This window comes from Juglans microcarpa x Juglans regia, chromosome 6S (assembly GCF_004785595.1).
Source record: "Juglans microcarpa x Juglans regia isolate MS1-56 chromosome 6S, Jm3101_v1.0, whole genome shotgun sequence".
NCBI lineage: Eukaryota > Viridiplantae > Streptophyta > Magnoliopsida > Fagales > Juglandaceae > Juglans > Juglans microcarpa x Juglans regia.
The window spans coordinates 1,430,188-1,456,730 of record NC_054605.1 but is presented as its reverse complement, the minus strand read 5'-3'; the positions used below and the strand labels follow the sequence as shown (position 1 = coordinate 1,456,730).

Below are 26,543 nucleotides of genomic sequence, written 5' to 3'. Positions count from 1 at the left end.
GACTTGTCTGAAAAACATAAGTTGAGTTGCTTTGTTAGTGGATTGAAAGATGAGATAAGACTGCCTATAAAGATGTTTAATCCACTAAATCTTGGAGCTGCTTTTGGTTTAGCCAAAATGCAGGAGGAGTATGTGTTGTCCTCGAGGAAACCTTGGAGACAAATTGGGCATTATAGTGATAAGTCGCCTATTGACCATGGGGGTGATCTATCTATTAAAGGATAGAAGAGCATGGTTCCTGTAAGGAAAATTACTTCTACTCAAATGGATGAAAAAAGGAAAAAAGGCATTTGTTATCATTGTAATGACAAATGGAGTCCTAACCATATTTGCAAAGCCTGAAAAGTGTATTTTTTGCATAGGGAAACTAGTGTTGAGCATGACGGGGTTGACAGTAGTGAAGGAGAATTGTTGACTACATCTGATGTAGAAGGGAAGAAGGGCAATGAAGAGCTTGAGGTCTCATTACATGCTATCTCAGGTTGCATTAATAGTAATGCTATGAAGTTACTGGGGAAGATTGGTTCCATGTCTGTTGAAATTCTTGTAGACTTAGGTTCCACTCATAATTTTCTGGATCCTTTGATAGTAGAATCTGCGAAGTTGAAGGTGATAGAGGATGGCGGTTTGCAAGTTAGAGTGGCAAATGGAACTAAAATATTCAGTCAGGGTACAGGTGAAGAGATGATTAGTATTCAAGGTACTAAATTTAGAATTCCATTTCATGTCCTCACTCTTGGTGGTTGTGACATTGTGTTAGGAGTTTAATGGCTGAAGACATTAGGTCCCATTCAATGGGATTTCACGAATATGTCTATGCAGTTTAAAGTTAAGGGCAGGAAGTTGTCATTACATGGTATTAATTCTGATGTGACATAATGGGAAGCTGGAGCTAATCTGTTGAAGTCTTCTTTTCTTAGGAAGCAAGGGTGGTTATTGCAATTGGTGGCAGTGGAACCAAGGCTGGAAAAGGTTGAGTTGCAAGCTGAAGTAGAGGAAGTGTTGCAACAATTTGGGTCAGTATTTGAGGAACAAGTGGGGTTGCCACCAGTTAGAGCCTTTGATCACCAGATTCTATTGAAGGAAGGCATTACACCAATTTCAGTAAGGCCTTATTAATATCCCCACTACCAGAAATCTAAGATAGAGAAGATTGTGCAAGACTTGTTGAAGAATGGGGTTATAAGACCTAGTCAAAATCCATTTTCATCTCATGTTCTGCTTGTTAAAAAAGCTGATGGGACTTGGAGAATGTGTATGGATTATCGAGCACTCAATCAAGCAATTGTCAAAGACAAGTTCCCAATTCCAGTCATTGATGAGCTGCTTGATGAACTTCATGGTGCAAAATTGTTTTCCAAGCTTGATCTCAGATCAGGCTATCATCAAATAAGGGTAAAAGAAAATGACATACCAAAAACTACATTTAGAACTCATGAAGGCCACTATGAGTTCTTGGTAATGCCATTTGGGCTTACCAATGCACCTGCCACCTTTCAGAGTTTGATGAACCATGTATTCAAGCCTTATCTTCAAAAATTTGTGTTAGTTTTTTTGATGATATCTTGATTTACAGCCATAACATGGTAGAACACCTTGCACACTTGAAAACAGTATTATCTGTTTTACAGCAGCAGTCCTTATTTGCAAAAAGATCAAAATGCAAGTTTGCAGTTACTGAAGTTGATTATCTCCGGCATATTATTTTTGGGAAGGGGGTAATGGCAGATCCAACAAAAATTTCTTCCATGCTTGATTGGCCTATACCAAAAACAGTGAAGGCACTAAGAGGGTTTTTAGGCCTTACTGGTTACTACAAAAAGTTCATCAAAGGTTATGGATCCATTGCTGCCCCATTAACATTGTTATTGAAAAAGAATTCCTTTATTTGGTTTGTAGAAAAGCTGAAGAAGCCTTTAATCATTTGAAGGCTGCTGTTGTAAAGCCTCCTGTCTTGAAGTTGCCAGAATTTTCTAAAGCATTTACAATTGAGTGTGATGCTTCGGGGGTGGGGCTAGGAGCTGTGTTAATGTAGGATAACCAGCCAATTGCTTTTTTTAGCAAGGCTTTGAAGGGCAAGGCATTGTCCTTGTCAACTTATGAAAAGGAGTTCTTAGCACTGGTGTGTGCAGTGGGCAAGTGGAGGCCATATCTGTTGGGTCAGACATTCAAGATCAAAATTGATCAACAGGCTCTGAAACATTTATTAGGGCAAAAGGTGGCTACTGAGGCTTAACACAAGTGGATCTCAAAACTCATGGGGTATGATTTTACTGTTGAGTACAAGAGAGGTAGAGACAACAAAGTTGCTGATGCACTTTCCAGGAAAGAGGAGGAAGAGTCAGCCACATTAGCTCTTATTTCATTTCCCACTCATGTATGGTTAGAAGAGCTTAAGCAAAGCTATGCATTCTCTGTTAATATTGCTAATCTTTTGGCTGATTTACAGCAAGGGAAGCAAGTCTCTAAGGAATTTTCTCTTCACCAAGGTCTCATTTTCAGAAAAGGGAAATTGTTGTTAGTTCCTTCTTCACCATTTCATCAAAAGGTGTTACAGCATATTCATAATCCTGAAGCAAGCCATCTTGGGTATCACAAAACTCTAAGAAGGCTATATTGGATTTTTACTGGCAAGGAATGAGGAAGGACATAAGGAAGTTAGTAAGGGAGTGCCAAATCTACCAGATGAATAAGCATGAGACTATGCTGCCAGCAGGGTTACTTCAACCCCTACCTATTCCTCAAAGTCCTTGGCTTGACATTGGCATGGATTATATTGAGGGTCTTCCAAGTTCAGGTGGTATGTCAGTAATTCTAACTGTCGTGGACATGTTAACTAAATTTGGCCATTTCTTCCCAATGGCTCACCTTTATACAGCTAGTAAGGTGGCTGAGGTTTTCTTTAATGGTGTATTCAGACTCCATGGGTTACCTAAAACAATTGTGTCTGACAGAGATGAGATTTTTACCAGTTTATTCTGGAAAGAGTTGTTCAAGATGCAAGGGATTACTTTGGCTTATAGCTCAGCTTACCATCCTCAATCTGATGGTCAAGCTGAGGCATTAAATAAGTGTGTGGAGGGTTACTTGAGATCCTATGTGGGATCAAAGCCTAAGAGTTGGTGCACGTAGCTACCAATGGCAGAATGGTGTTATAACACCACTGTACATTCCTCTACTGGTTTTTCACCATTCCAGGCTTTATATGGGTTTCCTGCTCCCAAGTTGTTGACATATGTTCCAGGCACTACTGCTAATGCAGCAGTAGATCAACACTTGAAGTCGAGAGATGAGATATTGTCATTGTTGAAGCAGAATTTGAAGCAGGCTCAGGAAAGAATGAAGTTGTTTGCTGATAAGAAAAAATCTGAGAGGGTGTTTGCAGCAGGTGATTGGGTTGGTAGCTTATAAGTTGAATCTGCCCTCCTCCTAAAAAATTCATCCTGTCTTCCATGTCTCCTTTTTAAAGAAGAAGCTCGGTGATCAGATTTTTTCATTGTCTACTTTGCCTCCAGTTGACAAAGAAGGTAGTGTACAGCCTGAACCAGAAGCAATTTTGGAGAGAAGGGTGAGGAAAGTTGGGGACCATGCCTTTACTGAAGTGCTTGTCAAACAGGTAGGGGCTGCCATTGAAGATAGTTCATGGGAATTGCTTTGGGACCTTAAATCTTCATATCCCCATTTGGTGGGCACAATTCTGTAATGTGTCACGGGTGCCTTGTGGGCAAGGCCTTGAAGAGGTGGGGATTGTCACAGGTGCAGTGGGCGAGGGAGGCCTTGAAGAGGGAAGGAAAGAATTGGAGTACAGACTGGGTAGAAGAGGGATAACGGAATTAACAGCTTGAGAGTAACTGAAAAAACAAAATGAAGTTCATTAGTGAAACGGTGCGTTTTGGTTTCTTGTAAGGAATAAGTAAAACGGTGTGTTTCATCTTTGTTTCATTCCTGTTTTGAGTTTAGCTTTTTGTAGTTTGCATTTTGGGTATTAGAACATTACATTGTTTCTGCTTCACGACTGCTTCTATAAAAGCAAGAGGGCTCATGTAATTGGAATTGAAGAATTAAGTGAAATCATTTTCTAGAGGTTGAGAATCTCTCTAAGATTCTCTGCAAGATTCATCATGGAATCTTGATCATTCTATCTGAGTTCTTGTGTTCATTGATTCCTCTTCCTTGTGTGATTCTGAGTGATTGGCAGTGAGGATCTAAAAGGATCTTTACAGAAGGTGCCATACAAGACATGTAGAGAGTAGTTCAAAGATTGGATTCGTGAGCCCGCTGAGGAGAGGAGCCTCTGTTTCAGGTTCAGATTCAAAGAGTACAACCCTCTGTGTACCGTTAGGGATCTTCCCTTTTGCCACGACTAGGTTTACATAGGTGGAAACGAGAATGATGGAGCCATTGCCGTTGAGCTTCAATGTAGCATAAAGAGTGAGACTGAGCTCTGAATATGCCTTGAGTAGAGACTGAGGAGGAGCTTCCTCTACGTTGTTCCATACCCTACGATTCTGAGAGAAAGTGCGACTGCCTAGGTCAAAAATCCAAAACCCAGAATAGGAAACTTGATTAGTTTCAGCAAAAATTCACATATGAATAACTCGAAGGTAATCACCATCTCGATGAACATTACCCCTAGATTTGTAAATGCCAATTTTGAGACGGGATTGGACAATGTTGTCTTCGCACTTAATAATTTCTCCATCAGGAATCAGACGAGATTGGACAATGTTGGACTGGACAACTCGTTTTTTTCTGAGAGGTTAGGAATTAATTTCAGAGTTTAGTTGAAGGAGTGATTTCTTTGGGGATCTCTTTGAGAATAGCTTCCATGGGCACCGCCACAAATTCCTCCACCTCTACTGCCCTTTCTATGCCCACCTTCGCAACTTGGTCTTCCCAGACCAAGAAGATTTCCTATACTTGTTGTGTGAAAACCTTATGATTTTCATGCAATCAGTCGACTAAATCTGTGATATACAGCATCTTGCCGAAAATCTTTCCCATCAACAACAAATTTGCTTGTTGGTTGTTGAAGCTTACTCCTCCATAAAGAATCGGTGGCTCTAGATACCAATTGTTAGGTTACTGTTCTCAGAGTGGATGTAATCATATGGTTGCATGGAAATGGTAACTGGAAATACAAATGAGAAATAATAGAGAAATGAGAAGTGTTTGTAAAAAGGACTCAATGAGTCACAAGCTTGTATTGATAATGGGGTTCTTCAAGGGAATCTCTGCACCTCCATACATTATGACTTTTCAATAAACTTTCCAGATTCCTTACTCAGTGTCCTCTTTTTCCATATCCTTGCAGGGGTGACGAGTAGACAAATAACCAAACAACAAGTGTGTAAAATAATAGATTTATGAAAATAGACCACTACAAGGACTCAAATGACAAGTAAATAAAAGACCGAAACAACAAGTAAATACGGACCCCAAAACACTGCATTGCATGCCCACACATCCTCTAGCAAACGACATCACATCATGATGGGATCATAAGATCAATGTAGCAAATTTGGTTGTGACAAGTTGGATATAAAGTCCAATGGCTTTACGTTCATTTTTGCAATTTGAGTCTTTTATCTTTTCTCTAAATGAAGTGTTTATGATATTATGGCTCTATTTTACTCTCCCCAGGTTAGGTTTTGTATAAAATAAGAGTCTTTTTACTCTCCCAATTTTTGGTGCATTAATTTTGAAGGCTATGAGAAATTAGGAATGCAGTTGTCAAATGCTTACTAAAAAGTTGAACCTTTTGTGGTTCTCTTAATGCGGGTTTTTGCTTGTTTTGCAGGGTTGTGTTTTGATTGTAAAAAAAAACCTCCAACAAGGTTGTGTTTTTTGTTCACATACTCCGATGTGATGTCATCTCATTTTGTTTGGTCAAGTTCAAGGGTTGTCCAGTAGAGAGAGAGCACAACAAAGCAAAGAGAGAGGGAGAGAGGGGAGAAGAGAGGAGGGAGAGAGAGAGAGAGAGAGAGAGAGAGAGAGAGGGGGGGGAAAGAGAGGAAAAAGAGAGTGAGATTTGTTTGTTTAGGTGCAAGTTCATTATTCTTCTTATAGAATCCATACATGTTAAACTTTCAATAAAAGATGTAAAAGTCACTTACTCACTCCATCCTATCTGTACAAGAAATAAATAAAAAAAAAAAACCAGTTAGTAGATGTAATAAAAATTCAGTTTGAATTAATCAATTAAATTGGTTCGGTGAATGATTTAAAAAATTCATTAAAATCAATTTAATTTTAAATTGATTCAATGAATCAATCTAAAATCGAACTGTGTTTTCGAATCTAAGTTAATGCAATTATAATATTTGTAGCTGTCAGAATAAAGCTTTGTCCCGCGCGTGCGGGCAACCCTCCACTCTGATGAACGCCAAATTTGGTGGTCTTGAAGATCGGCGGTTGGGTTTCAACCCGGTGGGGCGTGTGTAGGAGGGTGACGGCTGCAAAGACCTGAACGGCAATCCTCCCTTATTCGGCCTGAAAAACAAAAAAAAAAAAAACTCAAAAAACACTACACAGAAAATGACATGGACAGACGAGAAGGGGGAGGGGAAGGAGAAAGAGGGGGAGGAGCCGAAGCTCCCACCCCCTTTCGTTCGATCTGAAGTTTTAGAGTGTTTAGAGAGAAGGGGAGTATTTTATTTGTTAGTTAGTAGTTGTTAGTTGTTAATGCGTTTTATTTGTTTTCTTGTTATTTTAGTTTTTAATAAAATAGAAATAGGCTATTGGATTTAGTGTCCATAGCAGTGTCCCGTACTTTTCCTCCCTAGGAGGATAGAGGGGTCTTCATGTTCTATTTACATAATGTTTTCTCTGTTACGAGAGAGTTTATTGAAGAGTTAAAAACAATATCCGCCACAAAGAAATTTATGTGTGGGGAAGTCCCAGAGCTTATGCGTAGTTGGCTTATAGTTTAGATTTTTCTATATATTGATAAGTCACAATTATAATTTCGGTTTATTAATGAAATGAGACTATTTTCATAAAAAAAAAAAAAATGCTCGATGAATACTATGCACATTCCATATTTATCTCTTTCCTTCACTTTTAAGCCTATTTTGTTATCAACATAAGATGAAACTCATTTTATTTTATATTATATAATTATTATAATTTTTTTAAAATTTTTATATAAAATATAATAAATAATTTAATTTTTTAAAATAAAAATAATATTAAAAAATAATATTTTAATACTATTTTATTTAACTTTTAATTTTATCTTTTAAAAATTTTATAAAAATTCTGAGATATCAATTTTTTTTAGATAAGTTTGGATAATGAGATGAGAACTTTTGGTATTAAATGAAAGTTTAAAATATTAGTTTTTAATATTATTATTGTTTTAAAATTTTAAAAAATTGAGATTAAAAAAGAAAAAAATATTTGTAATTGTGAATTATGCAACCGTCGCGTAATCGTTTTAAAAAAAATGAATAAAATATAAAATTTATATAAAAAATTAATTTTTTAACAATAAATTCTACTATTTTTTAAAGTGATTATGTGATATTTATATATTTTATAATTGTATGTAAAATTATTTTTAAAAAATTTGAATTATTTAATATATCTTAAGTAAAAATTTAAAAAAATTATAATAATAGTACGAGATAATCTCGGGCCTCGGTTTACGAAGTTGCTAACCTGCTGCTATTTCGCTGTCTCTTTGTCACTCTCTGTTTTCGGTTTCTTCGGAAAGGCTATGGAGACTAGCGTAAAGAAAGAGTTACCGGAGGCTTCCAGTGCAAGAAACGGCGCCGAGCCGAGGGGACCTGTCCCGGTCATCGAACTCAGTAGCAGCGGCTCCGACTCCGATTCAGACGCCGTTCCGAGGAAGAAAGTTAAGGTTTCGGAGAAGACGACGAAGATGATGGAACTAGACGGATTGGGGTTGGTTGTGCAGCCCGGGTTTCTCCGAGTGCTTCCTCCGTCGGAAGCGGTCTCGGCGCTTGCGAGTCAGACATTGGACGTATGTTTTGGAGTGCGCGCTGCGAGTGGGCAGAGCTCATGCAAGCAGTTCTGGAAAGCTGGAGACTATGAGGGCGCTCCTTCTAGTGACTGGGGTTCGTCCACGGGTAATCTCTCCGTCTCTCTGCCCATAGTAACATTCTTTCTGTTTACGGAGTTTCCTTTTTGGTTGCAGAGAATGTTAATGAAAAGATACAAAGAAGTATTTCTTTGAAATGTCTGCTGGCGTTGTTATGTTGCAAGGAAGTAGGCTTCACTTGGTAATTTCTTGTTGGTTTGGGAGACCGCATTGATTTCTTTTTATAGATAGCGGGAGAGCGCAAATGGGAAAATCATCTTGATTTAACCACTGCTTCCGTCACGCCACTGGCTTTTCTTTTCTTGTCGAATTTCCATCTTGCCTTTGCCTTCTGCGTTCTGCTTACCCCAATTGGAATAAATTTTTAACCCCCATTTTTTGGTGTATTCGATTTAATTTAAAACATTTGGGACTTAAAAGATGTTATAACACATTTTTAAAGAATCATGTATCTAAAATTATTTGGACTTTAATATGGGAAGCTAATTGGTGTTGTGGTTGAGGCTTAAAGAGATAAAGGAGTAATGAATGATTTTATTTGTGAAAATAATAGATATAGCCCATTTACACGGGACGCATACAAGTGGGGCACCTAAGAAAGGTTGACAACTGATTCAAGAAAATCGTGGACACTTAGTCCATTATATCCTTACACTTCATCAGAGCACCATCCATCTCAAGCCTCAGCAACCTATTGAGTCAATTACAGCCTTCCACAAAGCCTCTCTTTCTTGTTGGTGTCACCATAACCATTTCCTCAATAGGGTTTGGTTGAAAACAAGCAAGTTGCAAGCTCTCAACCTCTCCCTAAGATCGGAGTACATATCTTTGTTAATTCAGTAAGTGAAATTTGAACTCATCATCCATCCCTGCCCATAACAAATCGCATTGTAATTTCCACCATAGTGGGGATTGGAAATATAAGGACAAGAAATTTGCTGGTAAGTTGAATAGAGTACTTTTGATCAGGGTGGTCTACCGGCTTTGGATAAGTACATATTCTTCCAACTAGCCAATCTGTGCTTTATATGTTTGATTACACCATCCCAACTACCATTGTCTTAAACCTCTAGAGCTATTTCGGTGTACCATTCATCGTTATAGAGAAGCACACTATTGAGATACAATGTGCTATCCAAGGACACCATTTCTCCTTTAACCCACATCTCACAAGTAATTTGCAATTAGCACGATCATAGGCCTTCTCCTTATCCAAGCATTCATTAGCTATAAGCACCAAATTAAGTGTCTACCTCTTTTCTTTCTTCTTCTTCTTCTTTTCTTTCCTCTTTTTTTTTTTTTTTTTTTTTTTTTTTTTTGTGTATATTGGCATCGGGTGTCCGGAAACAACATCCCAACTAATTCCGGGGATGCACAAGCCCTCGGCAAGGAGTTTCCTGCAAGTGCACCTAGGGTCATTCAAGGGAAAAATCTCCCAATTCGATGGTCCCTAAAGATTGTTTGCACCTAAGGGGATTTAAACCTTAGACCTAGGGGGAGCATACCCTCAAGCCTAAGGCCTTTACCACTTGAGCCAACCACTTGAGTGTCTATCTCTTACGAATGCATTTTTTCTCTTGCATATGATATTATCCATTACCGTGGTCAATCTATTCACCAAGACTTTGGATAGACTTTTATACGCCCCATTTACAAGACTAATAAGATGATAATTTTTTTACCTTCCCTACGCCAGGTATTTTAGGAATGAGTGCTATAAAGCTTGCGTTGAGGCTTTTTGAATCCTTTAGCTTGATTGAAGCTCTTGAAAACTCCTATAATATCATCTTTAACAACGTTCCAACAGGTTTGAAAGAAAGCCACGGTAACCCCTAGGGGTTGGCTCAAGTGGTAAAGGTCTTGGTCTTGGTGGTATGCTTCCTCCAAGGTTCAAGGTTCGAATACCACTGGGTGCAAACGATTTCTAGGAGCTATCGGACTAGGATATTTTTCTCTTAAATTACCCGATGTGCACTTGCGGGAAACTCTTTGTCGAGGGCTTGTGCACCCCTGGGATTAGTTAGGATACTGTTCCTGAACACCAGGTGCCAATAAAAAAGAAAGCCATGGTAAAACTATCGGTCAGTTATATTCTTTCATACTTATAAAAGAAAATTTCAATGGTTCAAGTTAGAAAGTAACATATAATGCCCCCATGAAAAGAAAGGGTGGGGAAGGGGAGAGCATCAGTTGTGCTAAAAAAATCATGCCAGGTTATCACATTTCTTCTATTAAGCCTGTGATGGGGAATTTAAGGAGGTATATAGTGTTCTTAAAGATTGGAAAGTACATATATTTTCTGGCAGTGGATGACAAAATGCTGAGCTTCCAGTTAGAACTAATTATTGGTCAGCATTTAGTGCATTTGTTTTTATTTATTTATTTTTTTGGGGCCTTGGTTATGGATGATTGAGGCTACTTTTGACTTTTTGAAAGTTCATTTTTATATTTTATTCATTACTCATGAATGCATGCATCCTCTTGAGCAAACCCCTTGCTCCATCCCCTGGCACTGCCACCAGAAAAGGCAAAAAACGAAGAGTTTATGTAATTGAAACATTTGATTTTGAGTTCATTTATTCTGTCTGCTCACCAATATGTACGCTGAATGAATGGCTGCCAAATTCTGAGGTTATTAGTTTATCTTTCATACTTGGCAATGCAAATCCCTATCTAATGTTTCTGTTGAAATCTTCAGTTGGCATGGATCATGTCAGGGTTCATCCTAAATTTCTACATTCTAATGCGACAAGTCATAAGTGGGCTCTTGGAGGTAAAGTTGTTCAGCCAGTTTTTCAGATACAGTTGTGCTTCTTTCTTTTTATTTATCGGTTTATTTTTTTTGTTTATTGATTGATAGATACGATTGTGTTTCTTCACAATAATTCATGGTAGTACGAGTCTTTTTCTTTAGTTCACATGGAGTTTCTAGTTCGTTAAGTTGCTTATTGAATTCCTGTCTGCAGCTTTTGCAGAGCTTCTGGACAATTCATTGGATGAGGTATCTTGCATGTAATGTATTCTAAATTATACAACACATGCATGCATTTCTCGCTTTTCCTAACTTCTTCATTTTGATGTCAGGTCTGCAATGGTGCTACATCTGTTAATATAGATATGCTTGTAAATAAGAAAGATGGGAGCAAAATGTTGTTGATTGAAGGTATTTTGTTTTCATCTCAAGTGTTATTTTTTGCTGCTGGATTTAGGTCTCTCTCTCTCTCTCTCTCTCTCTTTCTCCCCAAAACAAAATCTTGTATGAGGAGATCTGGCCTTTGTATTGCCATAACACGATAATTATGTCCAGAATCTCAATCTATTAGACTATGTTGCAGATAATGGTGGTGGGATGGATCCAGATAAAATGCGACAATGCATGTCATTGGGGTATTCTGCCAAAAGCAAAGTAGCAAATTCTATTGGACAATGTAAACCTCTGGTTCTGGAAGTACACACAAATATGATTTTGGTTGCATATTTCTCCTTTGAAGAAGGATAACTTTATGTTTGTTTTCCCAGATGGAAATGGTTTTAAGACAAGTACCATGAGGCTTGGGGCAGATGTAATTGTCTTCTCACGCGGTTGTGGGAAAGATGGAAAAAGGTGTACTCTGTATTTTACTTTCTTGTTACCTTTCCAAGTATGTATGTGAATGTTAGGTTTATTTAGCTTATTTAGAAAGCAAATACAACATACTTTGTCTATGGCTTTTTGGGGAGTGGAAAGTTGATGAAATTGCGTTTTCCTTTGCAATTTTATCCTCTTTTTCTTGTGCATCATTTTCATGATACTCTTTATTTTTACATTCGCTGCACTTGTTTTCTTTATACTCACACAAACACGAGTACACACAATTAGCTAATGTAGTTTTCTTGATGTTGCTTCTAGGCCTACGCAGAGCATTGGGTTACTGTCTTATACTTTCTTGAGGAGCACAAGGAAGGAAGATATTGTAGTTCCCATGGTAATTGTCTTTATTTTCTTTTTATTATTTTATGGACTTTGCAGATGTCAATTGTCTTGTAACTGCTGTTGACAATATATCAACATGGACCTACTTGAAAAAACATTATATCAACATGGAACTGTAGGTGGATTGATATAGCTATATAATGGGATTTTTACAAACACCATGTACTGCCATTAAGGAATATGTCACTGGTCACCATAGGAACTATGTGACACTGATAATCACTGTTCTTTAAACGTATTGATAATGTGTTGATATATATAAATACATATATATATATATATATCGTGCATATGATTTTATTACCATTACTTATTTGCACTTCTAATCAAATTGTTTTGTGGACTGAATATGAAGCTTGACTATGCAAGAGGGGGGGACAAGACTGGAACAAAATTATTCGGTCTTCTCCTTGTGATTGGAGTACAAATGTGGAAACAATAGTTCAATGGTCCCCATTTTCCAGTGAAACAGATCTTCTGCGTCAGGTGACTCTTATACTTCATGTGCAGGAATGGAAAGGCTTGGCATTATATCCATTATTCTGCTGTGTTTTCCCCCTGAATGTATCATCAGTATTTTCCTGCTGAATATGAAATATCTCTTTAGTCAGCAGCAAGAGAATTCAATGTGGTGTTTTGAAGCCTTAAAAGTGTAAACGATCGAGATCTACATTGAAGTGGCCATTGATAGCTTTATTCTAAGGTTCCTATTTTGAAAAATCAGGATTTCTTTTGCCAAAGTTTCGAAGTCTCCATGACTGAGGCAAAACTTATGTCACAACTAAATCCTCTCAACCACTAGTTGGGACATGACACATGCCTTTTAAGTTTGTTTAGCCCGATGCATGCACATTGAAGTTATCTGTGGGCACATAATCTAGTTGGGGAATTTTCTTGCTGGAGAGAAATCATATGCAAGTTGTGGCTAGGTTATATATTTCAAATTTTCTTGTATTTTACAGTAATTTTCCAGTTTTCTTTCACCCAAGTTATCATGGAATAGGCCATCAGCTGCAGTCTTATGGTTATATTGTGGTAACACTATTGATTTGAATTTAGTTGATACAGACTAAGGTCTCGTTTGTTTTTAGATATGAGATGAAATGAGATGAGATGAGTTGAGATTAAAGTTAAAAAGTTGAATAAAATATTGTTAGAATATATTTTTTAATATTATTTTTGTTTTGGGATTTGAAAAAGTTGAATTGTTTATTTTGTGTGGGAATTTGGAAAAATTGTAATGATGAGATGAGAGGTTTTCAAAGTTTTAGTCTTGAAAGTAAACCAGGCCTTAAAGTTTCCATTTTATCTTATCTGTTCTCTCAAATTTTTTTATGTTTTTTTTTTTTTTTTTTTTGTAATCAAAAATTCTTATTGGGAACTTAAGTTATAAATTGACACTGCAATTAACTGTAATCTTTCTTCGTAGTTTAACCTGATGAGAGATTGTGGTACACGGATAATTATCTACAATCTTTGGGAGGATGACCAAGGACTGTTGGAACTTGATTTTGATGCTGATCCTGATGTATGTGCTTGATGTCCTGCATCTATTTTTGGAAATCTTTTCTTTCTTTCTTTCTTTCTTTCTTTCTTTCTTATGGTGCTATTTGAGCATGATTTTCTTTCTAGGATTCATAACTTTTTGTGGTATATCAATTGTTTGCAGGACATTCAGATCAGAGGCGTCAACCGAGATGAGAAGAAGATACAAATGGCAGAACTTTTTCCCAACTCTAGACATTTTCTCACGTATCGACATTCATTAAGAGTAATGCTAGACTTTTTAATGATATAATTGGTTTAGATTTTATCTTATTTTTATGTCTTATTGGCCTTGATGAAGATCTCACAAGAACTATTCACTATGGTTTCATCATTCTAAAATTGTAGTTGTAAGCCTTCAGGTCTACTTTAAGCATATCCCTACAAAAATTTTCACATGGAATACTATGTGCTATGCTAGAATAAGGAAAGTGGTGTTTAAAGAGGTTGAAAAATGGACATGGAAAGGTGAAAAGTATGGATAACTCTAATTTTCCCTAGATTGTCAGATAAAGTTTAGTGCATTGTTACAGATAAGTCGTACTGACAGTTTCTAATTAAAGGTTCAATTTTTGTGTATTAAATAAATGTGTATTCTGATGCTTACTAAATTGTAATTCATTGCTTACGTAATAAATTTTACTTGTGCTATTTCTATTGGAATGTGGATTATTACCAGAAGATTGATGTGGAAAAAAGAGAAAAAATTGTTAAGAAAAAGGTCAATTCTTCAAAATCTGGTATATCGAGGAGAAATCTGGTTAGTACAAAAGTCAAAATTCCTGAATCTGTTATAGAGGAGGTTTATAAGGAACTTGAACATCTTAAGGTGTGGAAATCCTTAAGTGGGATGAGATTGATTTGTTACTTGAAGATATTATGTGTCTTGTTTCTTCTTCAAAGGAAAAAGTAAGACTTGCCGTACTTATCCCAAGAATCTGAAAGAAAATATGACAATGGGAAATATGACAATGGGACATGTGAAAAAGGATTTAAGGAGATATCATGGCTTGCTTGAAGACCCAGAATGTCTTTAATTTTTTTAATAAGTCAGAATGTCTTTAATTCTCTCATGCTCTCTTTATTTCTTCTTTTTCAGTTCTATTTTTAACTATATTACTCAAATTTAATTTTCCAGAGTTATGCTTCAATACTCTATCTAAGGATTCCTCCAGGCTTTCGAATTATTCTTCGTGGGAAAGATGTGGAGCACCACAATATAGTTAATGACATGATGCTGTCTCAGGAGGTTACGTACCGACCAAATCCTGGTTCTGATGTGGGCTCAAACAATTTGAATGTAACACTCAAAAATTGGTTTCTTTTATTATATATTCTCGTCTGCTGCAGTATATGTATTCTGATGCCATGCGACTATCGTCATCAGATGATTGCTGTTGTAACCATTGGATTCGTCAAGGATGCAAAACATCATATTGATGTTCAAGGATTCAATGTTTATCACAAAAATCGGCTTATTAAGGTATGATTTGCTTCTACGATTTTAATTTTGCAATCCTGTTATTGTCATATTGAATCGTTCTTTGGCTCTACCCACGCCCACCCCCACCCCCTTCTTGTCATCTCAACTTTTAGAATGCTCATATTGATGCATCAAGCAAAATGATCTTGGAAATAGAAGATCAAAGATGAGAATATGTCAAAAATATGGGGTAGATATGAAGATAGTAGCGTCTGGATTGTCTTTTTATAAGTAATTGAAGAATTTATTAGAAAATGAAAAAAGTTATAGCCTAGTACATTGGAAGTATACAAGATGAATGCCTAACTAGAAATAAAAAGAGACGATAAAATCATTAAAACTTGCCCTTTTTTGTTTTACAAGTAATTTTATTAGAAATGAATGTATAGGCAAAACCCATGTACACAAGAAGCATTCAAAAGAAAACACCTAAATACAGAAATAAAAAGCAACAACAGACAATCATGAGCAAAAGATCTGTTAATCACTAAAGCAGAAAACGAAAGCAATAAAGAGTGCACAAAAAAGTTCTGGAGTTGCTCCACAGTATGCTCCTTAACATTAAAACAATGCTAATTCATTTCCATCCAAATGCATTACATAAGACAAAGTAACCATCATCCAAGCCGCATCCACTTGAGAACAATCATGAAGCCTATTCCAACACGCAAGAAGATCAATCACTCTCAAAGGCATCACTCAAGCCAAGCCAATTCTACGAAAGTTCCATCCCACAAAGCCCTTGCCACCTCACAATGCAAAAGTAAATGATCTATGATTTCCCCATACTTCTTACGCATGAAAAGCCAATCCTTAACTATAATACCACCTCACAATGCAAAAGTAAATGATCCACGGTTTCCTCTACGCATGAAACACAATCCATAATTTATTTTGATAAGTAAATAAGTAGCTTTATTGAATAGAATGAAACTAGGCAATGTCCAAGTACACTGGAAGTATACAAAGTGAGACATCTAATTACATTCTAGTAAGCTGAAAAGAAGATAGAAACTCATGGACATTCCCACCCTTCAAAACAAAAGCAGAAAACCACTGTAAAAGAGAGAACATAAAAAAAATTCCAAATTTCCCCCACTGCACTCTCCTTGTTGTTAAAGCACCTCTCATTCTTTTCCGACCATAGACACCACATTAAGTACAAAGGTATCATATGCCACACTGCTGCCAATTGTGCACTGAAATGCCTCCTGTTCCAACACACTAGTAATTTCGCCACTCTCTTATACCCAACTCAGTCCGGCTCGGTCAAGGATACCAGCCCATAATTCCTCCGCCACCTCACAATGTAAAAGCAAGTGATCGATTGATTCTCCATTCTTTTTGCACATGTAGCACCACTCCATGACCACCATACCCCGCTTCCTTAAATTATTATCCGTCAAAATCTTTCCAAGCGCAGCTGTCCAAGTGAAAAATGCAACTTTAGGTGGAGCTAGTACCTTCCAAATGCTCTTCCAAAGGAAGGAAGTGGGCTGTTGTATTGTCAAAACCTTATAAAAGGATTTAACAGTAAACTTTTTTCTCCCTGTGTGAATCCATAACATACGGTCACCCCCATTTCCTCCTACCTTTGCTGAATACAAGTAGCTATAAAAGGCTGCCATCTCATCAAGTTCTCAATCCTGAGCATTTCTAGCAAAAGTGACATTCCAAGTTACTGTCCCATTGACACAACATAACAAATCTGAAACTGCTGCTTACTGATTTCCAGCCATGTTAAATGCGACTGGAAAGGGAATGGAAAGAGGGCTCTTCCCACTCCAAGCATCAAACCAAAAGCGAAGTCTTGCTCCATCACCCACACCAAACCTAATATGTTTTGCAAAGGTGGTCCATCCCTTTCTAATAAATTTCTATAGGCTTACTCCATATGACCCCCTACCCTTCTTAGAACATCATTCCCCCCACTCACTACCATACTTGTGATCAATTACCTCTCTCCACAACCAGTTCCCTTCTATGTGATACCTCCACAACCACTTGTCAAGAAGGTCTTTATTGAAGATGCTCAAGTTTCGCACCCCTAATCCCCCATTCACGATTGAACAACATACTCTTTGCCAAATTACTAGGTGAAATTTGGTTTCCTCCCCCATGCCACCCCACAAGAAAGTTCTAAACAACTTTTCAATACGATTAGCCACTCCCACTGGTAATGGAAAGAGGGAAAGGTAGTCGCTTCCATCTCGATAATCTTTTCTCAATCTTCTCTACCACCCATCTCAAATGCTCTTTGCTTTAAATGATGCCCTCCCAAGGGAAGTCCAAGATATTTTATGGGGAGTGAAGCAATTTTACAATCCAACAACTTTGCTAAAGAGACAATATTACTCAACCCCCACTGGTACCAGTTCTGACTTCCCCAAGTTCACCTTAAGTCCTGATACTGCTTCAAAGCACAACAAAACCGCCCTTAGAGCTTGAATTTGGTCACTAATAAGTGAGAAATGGAGCTAACACCATTGCTATTGTTATCCACCAAAAAACCAGAGATAAATCCCCCCCTAACGGCAGCCTCCACCATGTGGCTCAAAGCCTCCATAACTAAAACAAAGAAGAAAGGTGATAGTGGATCCTCTTGAAGGTTGAAAAAAACCACAAGATTTTTTGTTGACTAAAATCGAAAACTGAGCGGTCGAAACACAATGTTTAATCCATTCGCACCACCTGTTTCCAAAACCACATCTTCTCAACATATAGAATAGGAAATCCCAACACATGATGATAAGCTTTTTCCATGTCTAACTTGCAAAGGACCCCTGGTGTGCCTTCTCTTAATCGGCTATCCAAGCACTCATTCGCTATCAAAACAGAGTCCAAAATTTGCCGATCCCGAACGAAAGAATTTCTAGGTTTGGAAATGAGTTTGTCCATCACCATACTCATATGATTAGCTAATACCTTTGATATGATCTTGTAAATCCCACCTACCAAGCTAATGGGCCGGAAGTCTTTCAAATAATTGGTACCATCTTTGGAATAAGAGCAATGAAAGTAGCATTTTAAAGACTTTTCAAACTTAAGATTAGAATGAAAAGCATGGAAAATCTGCATCACTTCCTCCTTCACTATCTCCCAACACTCTTGGAAGAAAGCTATAGAAAAACCATCTGGGCCTGAGGCTTTATTTTTGGACATACTTCTCACTACTAGATGCACCTCCTCTTCGACAAACGGCCTCTCCAACCAACTTGCTACCTCCAAATCGAGTTGATCAAAAATTAAACCATCAAGTTTGGGACTCCACTCAACTTTTTCAGCTCGGAGCTCCTCATAGTACTGCATTATATGGTCTTGGATCTGTTCGGGAGACTGTAACACATTTGAGCCTGAATGAAGGACTTCAATAGCGTTGTGGCGCCTATGAGAATTGGCAACCTTGTGGAAGAACTTAGTGCATTTATCTCCCTCCTTCGACCACAACGCCCTTGATTTTTGCCTCCAAGATATTTCCTCCGTCAACAAAACTTTCTTAATTTCGGTTACCACCTCACTCTTTCTTGACAAAGAGTCCTCATTCGCCTCCCTTTCCTCCAATACTTGCGACTCATCCTAAAGAATATTTTTCTGCACTTCCGTATGTCAAAAAACTTCTTCAATCCACTTCTTTAGTCAACCTTTAGAGCTTTAAGTTTGCCCGCCACTATGAAACTAGGTGTTCCATCAAAAGAATAAGCTTCCCATCAAGCCCTTACCTTCTCCACAAATCCATCAACTTCCAACAACATATTCTCAAATTTGAAAGGATGCCTTACCCCCATGAATACCACCACAATCAAGCAAAATTGGAAAATAGTCAGAACATACCCGTGGCAACCTTTTTTGGCATAGGTCCGGAAAGTACGACTCCCATGAAGGGGATACTAGAAATCTATCCAATCTTGACCACCCTCGACTGTTGGACCAAGTGTAGGCCCCCCCACCAAAGGAAGATCCATAAGATTCAACTCAAAAATCAACTCTGAAAAATTTTCCATTGCTCGTCGACATAGATGTCCCCGCCCTCTCACTAGGGAACCGAACAATGTTGAAATCACCACAAAAAATCTAGGGTAAAGCCCATAAATAATATAGACCCGCCAATTCCTCCCATAAGAAGCTTCTATCACTATCCACTTTGGGCCCATACACACCCGCAAGAGCCCATCTCCACCCATCCTCCGTATTCCTAAAAGAAACAGCCATAGAAAAGGACCCGATGCAATCCTCTACCATCCCCACCACTCTTATGTCCCACATCACCAACACACCTCCTGAAGCTCTCGACGAAGCTAAGTAACACCACTCCACAAATTGCGAATTATATTTCTATCAACATCACACAATTTAGTCTCTTGTAGGCAAACAATATCAACTTTCCAACTACAAAGAAGAGATCTAATGTGAATGCACTTATTCACATCGTTGATCCCTCTTACATTCCAAGATAGTATTTTAGGCTTCATTAACAAAAGTAGAGTCCTTCCCTTTTGTTCTATCTCTCCCTGAAGTTCCCTTCTTGTTATCATAATTAATAGAGCATTGCAATCATTTCAGCTCTCTCTCCTTTCTCTTCATGGCCGTGGAGCGGCCGGCTTCAATGGCTATTAGGAGAGCCATGAATTGTTCTTCATATCCATCGCATGTTAGTCCCACCCTACCTTGAAGCTCCCCAACTATTTTTAACACCCAATCTGGTACTCTCGGTGCAATCTGAGGAGGAAGTGTCTATAAAGGAGACATACTACCCATCTCCTCCTCCTCACTGTCTTCAAAAATCAAGGATTGCTTCCACTGGCTAGTCCCTCCCCTCATCCACTGACCTCTCCTCTTCCACAATTTGCCCTTCCTCCATGACCTCCTAAGACCTCCTCTGAAGCTGTCTGGACTATCTGTCCTTGAGGTGAAACTAGAGACTTGGAAACCATGGCCGAAACAACATCGTGGGAACAGACCGAAGCAGGCTCAGGAACAACAGCCTTGCCGTTGCTCATAGACACCTTCTCTGGCCTCATCGCAGTTGTCTGTGCATCGACGGGCTCTGACAATGTGTTCTGATCAGGTATCAAGTCATCATGGACCCGCGATGTAGTAATAAGCCCTCCTCCAACCTCCGATATAACAAACTCCGGCGCCGGGACCTCCGCCAGAGCTTCTGCGACATTTAGCGAGGTCGTCTGAGGTATCGCCGGCGGCGATGACGCGGGCCGACACTAGAAATCTTCCTCCAGAAAGGGCCTCCCTTCTTCGCGGGCCTCACCTTGGGCCTAAGCCTAGTAGCAATTTCCTTCTCTTTACCCGTCCCTTTCTTTAACTCACCTGGGCCCGTTACTCCATCCACACCCAAGCCCACCTCAACAATCCTCTCAACGTACTGTATTAGACCAATGACTTTATCACTAAGCTCGCCCAACCAAGATTGCATATCACGCAGGTCTTGCATGATTTTTTCCTTTTTCTGCCCAGACAACCCCATGCCCTCTCCCCCTCGACTCTGATCAACTTCCGAAAATGGATAACATTGCTTCTGCAAATCTGCCACGCCTAGTTGCTGCGTGGCTCGAGGTATCACTAGGGCCTCCTTGTACGATCTCGATGGCACAGCTACCGCCATCGGTGCCCACCTCCTCTACCCATATTCTTCAGCACCACCACCAGCTTCCTCCACCTCATTCCAGCCCTATTCTTAGGTATGAAGATGAAGCTACTTCGACCTCCCCTTCCATACTCCACCAAAGTCAAGTATGAGCCACGAGGATTAAAGCATTTATGGGTAGTGAAACCTCTGTCACCTTCCCTACAGGCAGAATAGTACCCTTTCCTCCCTACCTTCAGACATTCCTCCAGAGTATTTACCACCCATCGGATGGTATCTAACCCTAGCCTCAACCAACTCGCACCTTTCCACCCTTTCTCCGTAATGCACACCATGCCCCCATCTCTTCTTACCTCAAACACCTTTGATTCAATGGCTATAGAACTAAAGGACATCCTTTCCTAACTGGGCACGATAATACCACCAATCCATAATTATAATACAACACTTCAATAAATTGTCCAACGTCAAAATTTTCCCTAGAGAAGCAGTCCATATGAGAAAAAAAACAACTTTGGAAGGCAGATGAGACCTCCAAATGTACTTCCAAAAGAAAAGGAAGACTATTCAGAAAGGTCAACAGCTTATAATAAGAATTAACAGTGAACTTTTTACGCCTCTTGGACTTCCACAACATCCTATCCCATCATTACCATCAAGCCTCAAAGAGTATCAAAGGCTGAAGAAAGCTCAAACTTCATCAATTCCCAATCCTAAACAGCTCTATATATATTGTCTTTTTTTGTTTTTCTGTCTTTATATATTCTGAGAGTTGCTATTTCTTAGATGAGTCTGTTTGACACGTCATCTTCTTTGAATTCCTTCTGAAATAAGTGCTTGTTGTTTGTCAGCCATTCTGGAGGCTTTGGAATACTCCAGGAAGTCAGGGTCGTGGAGTAATAGGTATCATCTTTGTGTTGAAGTTTTTGTATTTACTTGAGCTCACTTCGGATGAACTTCATTTCTGCTTGCAGGTGTATTGGAAGCTAATTTTGTTGAACCAGCTCATGATAAGCAGGGATTTGAGCGTACAACGGTCCTCGCAAGACTTGAGGCACGATTAATACAAGTGCAAAAGAATTACTGGTTTGTTATTATTGCCTCTTGAAATTTTACTGGGAAAGCTGATTTACTATAGTCGTGACTAATGGCTATTCTGTTCTATTTAGGTTGTCTAACTGTCACAGAATTGGTTATCAATCACATCTTGGTAATAAACTTGGAGATGAAGCTGCAAAGGGAGGTATTATGGGAATTCTCATTCTTTGGTTTTCTTTTCTATTGATTTATGCACCAAACAGGCTGCTTGCTTTAGTTCTTATCTCACTGTGAAATAATTATCTTAAGACAACCTTATCATCTGTTTTGCAAATGTCTGGTTTTGTAGAAACTTCACATTCAAAAAAGTCTAGCAAGACCCCACATTCAGTATCAGAGAAGAACTCTTCAAAGCTAAATCAGAAGCATAGAGGAAAAGAATTGGAAAGATTTCAGGGATACGGAAATGGACATTGGTCAGATAAAGATAGAAATAGAACAAAGACCTGTACAAAGTCTGGAAAAAGGCGGATTTCTTCTGAGCCTTCATACGCATCTTCTGCAGAAGATCTGAGTGATGAGGACATGCATATACTACCTGAGAAACAAGCAAATGGCAGTGGCCATAAGACATTCAATGCCATGAGATCTTTTAGCAAAGATGGTTTGTGTACGACTAGGTCATCTTCATGCATGAAGGATACTGAATCTCAGCTTGATTCTGCATCAGGTGGAAGAAAATCTTCTCCCTCTACACAATCCCCCTTAAAGGTGATTTTCTTGCCCTTCTCATTGTTGTTGTTATTTTGAGTTAGTTGGTTAAAGAAATTTCAATGATGCTTGAACAAATAGCAATTTGTTGGATTTCTGGAGCTTTCTCTAAGGCAGAAATATCTATTTTTGCCTTTGCCAGTTCCCTTCTATTATGATCACTTTTTCTTAAGATTTATTTTAAGCAAGAGCAGAATCATGAAGTGATCTTCAACACACTGAAGCTTTGTAGCATATGAATACCATCTTAATATAAGTGCTGGGACATTGTTTCTACTATATAGCATTATAGCTTTGGGGTTTTGAGTAATAATTGGTCATCTTCTGTATAGGTTAGTTAATATACCTAATTTCTGCAAGTGTTAACCCCTCGGGGTTGGCTCAAGCTGTAAGAGCTTTGATCTTGCTGGTATGCTTCCTCCAGGTCTAAAATTTGAACGTTTGGGTGCAAATAATTTCTGTGGGGAGGCCTAGAAGACGAGAAAAAATTCCACTTAGTCAAGTGGGAGTAAATCTGCACCCCTCTACCGTATGGGTGGCTTGGGGATTAGAAAGTTGAGAATCTTCAATTCTACTCTATAAGGGAAATGGCTATGGCGGTACTATTGGGAAGGAGACGCTCTTTGGAGAAATGTCATTGAAGCAAAATACGGGAGCATTTGGGGAGGATGGTGCTCTCATGAAGTAAGAGGAGCATACGGAGTGGGAGTTTGGAAATGTATCAGGAACGGATGGTAGATTTCTCCAACAATTTCAGAATTCAGGTGGGAAGGGGAACATGAACCAGATTCTGGTTTGACATATGGTGTGGTGATATAGCCTTGAAGAATCTTGAAGAATGCTTTCCCTTTGCTCTATACGATCGCGTTGGACAAGGTTTCAGTGGCTGATAACATGGTCACTTCTGCTGGTTCCTTTCAGTGGTTGGTGAGATTTACTCAAGCTGGCCAGGATATGGGAGGTGGGAGACATTTGAGAACTTTACAGGACACTATACGTGCTGAATCTAAAAGCTGAAGGGGAAGACGGGCTGTGTTGGAAGCACAACGGGAACAACAAATTCGCGGCCAGATCCTTCTACAATGTTCTGTCACCACATTCCTCTATTGACTTCCCTTGGAAAAGTATTTGGCGGGGTCATGCTCCACTTAAGGTTGCTTTTTTCAGCTTGCTGGCCTCACATGGGAAAATATTGACTATTGATAAGCTAAGAAAGCGAGGATTCCTAATAATGGAGTGGTGCTTTATGTGTAAAGGCATTGGAGAAACAGTGGATCATTTTCTTTTACACTGTAAAGTGGAAAAGGACTTTTTTTCTGGACACCCGGTGCCAACAAAAAGAAAAGAAGTTCTGTCACCATAAGTAAATATATCTAAGGGCTCGTTTGTTTTCAGAGATGAGATGAGATGAGATGAGATTAAAGTTAAAAAGTTAAATAAAATATTGTTAGAATATATTTTTTAATATTATTTTTGTTTTGGGATTTGAAAAAATTAAATTGTTTATTTTATTTTGTGTGGGGATTTGAAAAAATTGTAATGATGAAGTGAGATGAGATGAAATGTTTCCTGAAAACAAACGAGGCCTAAAACATATAAAATGCAGTTAATCCTGCTCAAGAAAAGCTATGAATGTCCATCTTGTATTAGATAAGCCAATTGAACAGAATCTCTGCATGTTTAATGTTTCAGTATTGCTCCTATAGTTTGTGCAGCCCCATAATAGTTGCTCAACTCCTCATTGTATGAATTGCTACTAGCATTCAGCGTTGATGTTCACATGATACTAAGCTTTGCCAGTATTGCATTACTAATGGATTTGTTGAACTGGCAGGGAGGGGATGGTAATTCTAGTGCACATTCACTTTCAGACTCTGATTTACGCACTCTAGAGCTGTTGAAAGAGGAGAATCATGAGTTGAGGGAAAGGTACCCGTTTTGTCTCTCTAAAACAGTACATATTTACTGCTATCTGCGGCATTCTTGCAAATTATATTTATCACTTTCCCCCTTTTTCCCCTTGCGGTGTAGATTAGAGAAAAAGGAGGGAGAGGTTTTGGGCGAACTGCTAAGTGATTTGCAGCATGAAAGAGACAAGTGTAAATCTCTGGAAACTCAGGTGCGCACATTTACCTTGCCTCTCTGGTTCCTATGCTGGATGATGAAAAACCAACTTTTTTAAAGTGATGATGATTCTGTTTTGTTCAGATACTCATTAATATATTTTATTGTACACTTTTGTTTAATTAGGATCAGTGCTTTATAACTGCCTGTTGTTAAATGAATGGAAGATAGAACTAGAAGTGAGATTCTAAATGGCGTGAAATAATTGTGGAAGGTTATGTGAGATCTATAGATTCTGTACCCCAACAGCAGTTAATTGCTCAAAGCTGTTATGTAATAATCGGTTATCTTATTACTTCTAATTTAAATAACTCCATGCTCTTTGATTAGCTCCGAACTGTGCTTGAAAAGATCGAGGAATTGAACAATGAACAAGAAAGTCTAATTGACATATTTGCTGAGGAGAGGGATCGAAGAGAGAACGAGGAGAAAAGTCTGAAAAAGAAGCTACAGGTTCAATACTCTCACCACCCTGCTTCTATCCTCATTTTCTTTCTTGTATGCCTGTACTTCTGAGTGTCTGATATTCCTTTACCCCCCCGTCCCTGTAGGATGCAAATCATACTATCCTAGAATTGCGAGACAAGATAAGGCAGCTAGAAAAAAATGTAGCCTTCTAACGGCAAACCAGAATGTTGAGAACCCAAAGCTACACTTCCTCTTTGCTTTCACCAGAAGGTTGTTTGACTGTATAGAACGTGATCTGCAGGCCCAGTGCTTTATGATGACTTGGCTAATCAGAGGTTAAGTTTGCAAAGCTTTCTTAGATATAGGGTTTTTCTTTTGTAAAGTTGGCCGATGCTGGCCTTTGGTAGTCTAGAAAGGTAATGGAAACAGAGACATGAGCTATGTAGAGCTGCGGGCACCAATGATGGTGTCAAATTTTGAGTTAATAAAGGTATAAAATGTGCATGTAATTCATGAAGTTTTTCATCACTCCAACATAATCCATTGCCTGTATAATTTTCAAAGCATTTTCTTTGATTTCTATTAATTCACATTACCACTTATAAAAAACAAAAACAAAAATTCACATCACATAATTCCTCTAATTAGTTTATCATTTAATATTGTCATAAAAGCATTATTTTCTATAATTGCAAACATTTAATTACTTCGTGCTTTTATTGACAAAAGATCTTTGGTTTTCTATTCCTTTCAATTTCGAAACTATCAATCTCTTGCTTTCTCTTGGGTTGAGCAAAAATCCGGAAATCCAACTCCAAATTTGGCTCCACTCCAATATCGACAAAATGGACTCGAAGTCAGATATCTTTTTTAGTTTTTCAATTGAAGTCAGAGGTGTCGTTGAACTGACTCCAACTACGACTTTATGTTTTGATTTTGGCTTTGCAATCCTACTCTAATTTCAACTCTAAATCTGACTCTGGTATTGTATATATGTTATAAAAATATGTATTTATCTATATATTTATTATATAACTAGTATAGTTATATAGTTATATAACTAGAAGTTGTATAGTTAAATTCAATAATATACTAGTATGAACTAATTATTATAAAAGAACATGCGTATGCTATAATATAAATAGATTAATGATAGTTTAGCATATGTAAACATCATAGTATTGCTACCATACATAATCAAGTATAGAAATAAGTTAGACACTAGTATTTAAATAAATCTAATATAATAAGTTAATAACACATACTAATTTCCTAAAATATAACAACATATAATTAGACACAAGAAAATCTAGAATATAATTAAGTTAGAAATAAGTTAGACATTAGTATACTAACATGTAATACTAATGTATAATAACATGTAATTAGACATTATAGTACAAGTCTTGTATAGAAGACACTAGAAATAAGTCTAGTGTAGAAATAAGTTCTAAATAAGTTAGACACTAGTATAATATAATAAAATACAATATTATAGTATAATAACTAGACGCTAAAAATAACATCATGTAATATT

At 38.0% G+C, this 26,543-nt stretch overlaps 1 protein-coding gene across 1 annotated transcript; it reads left to right on the top strand.

Annotated features, from left to right (window-relative positions):
• The first annotated feature begins 7,651 nt into the window (after positions 1 to 7,651).
• Positions 7,652 to 25,565, top strand: LOC121237912 (protein MICRORCHIDIA 7-like). The gene is given in 21 exon segments (XM_041134844.1): positions 7,652 to 8,093; positions 10,764 to 10,838; positions 11,032 to 11,066; positions 11,150 to 11,228; positions 11,401 to 11,493; positions 11,585 to 11,669; positions 11,955 to 12,030; positions 12,394 to 12,426; positions 12,429 to 12,524; positions 13,468 to 13,566; positions 13,708 to 13,809; positions 14,722 to 14,883; positions 14,971 to 15,066; positions 21,517 to 21,568; positions 21,640 to 21,751; positions 21,835 to 21,908; positions 22,053 to 22,474; positions 24,309 to 24,403; positions 24,506 to 24,593; positions 24,929 to 25,051; positions 25,150 to 25,565. Coding segments are annotated over 21 exon segments (2,439 nt in total). The 5' UTR covers positions 7,652 to 7,720; the 3' UTR covers positions 25,219 to 25,565.
• The last annotated feature ends 978 nt before the right edge of the window (positions 25,566 to 26,543 follow it).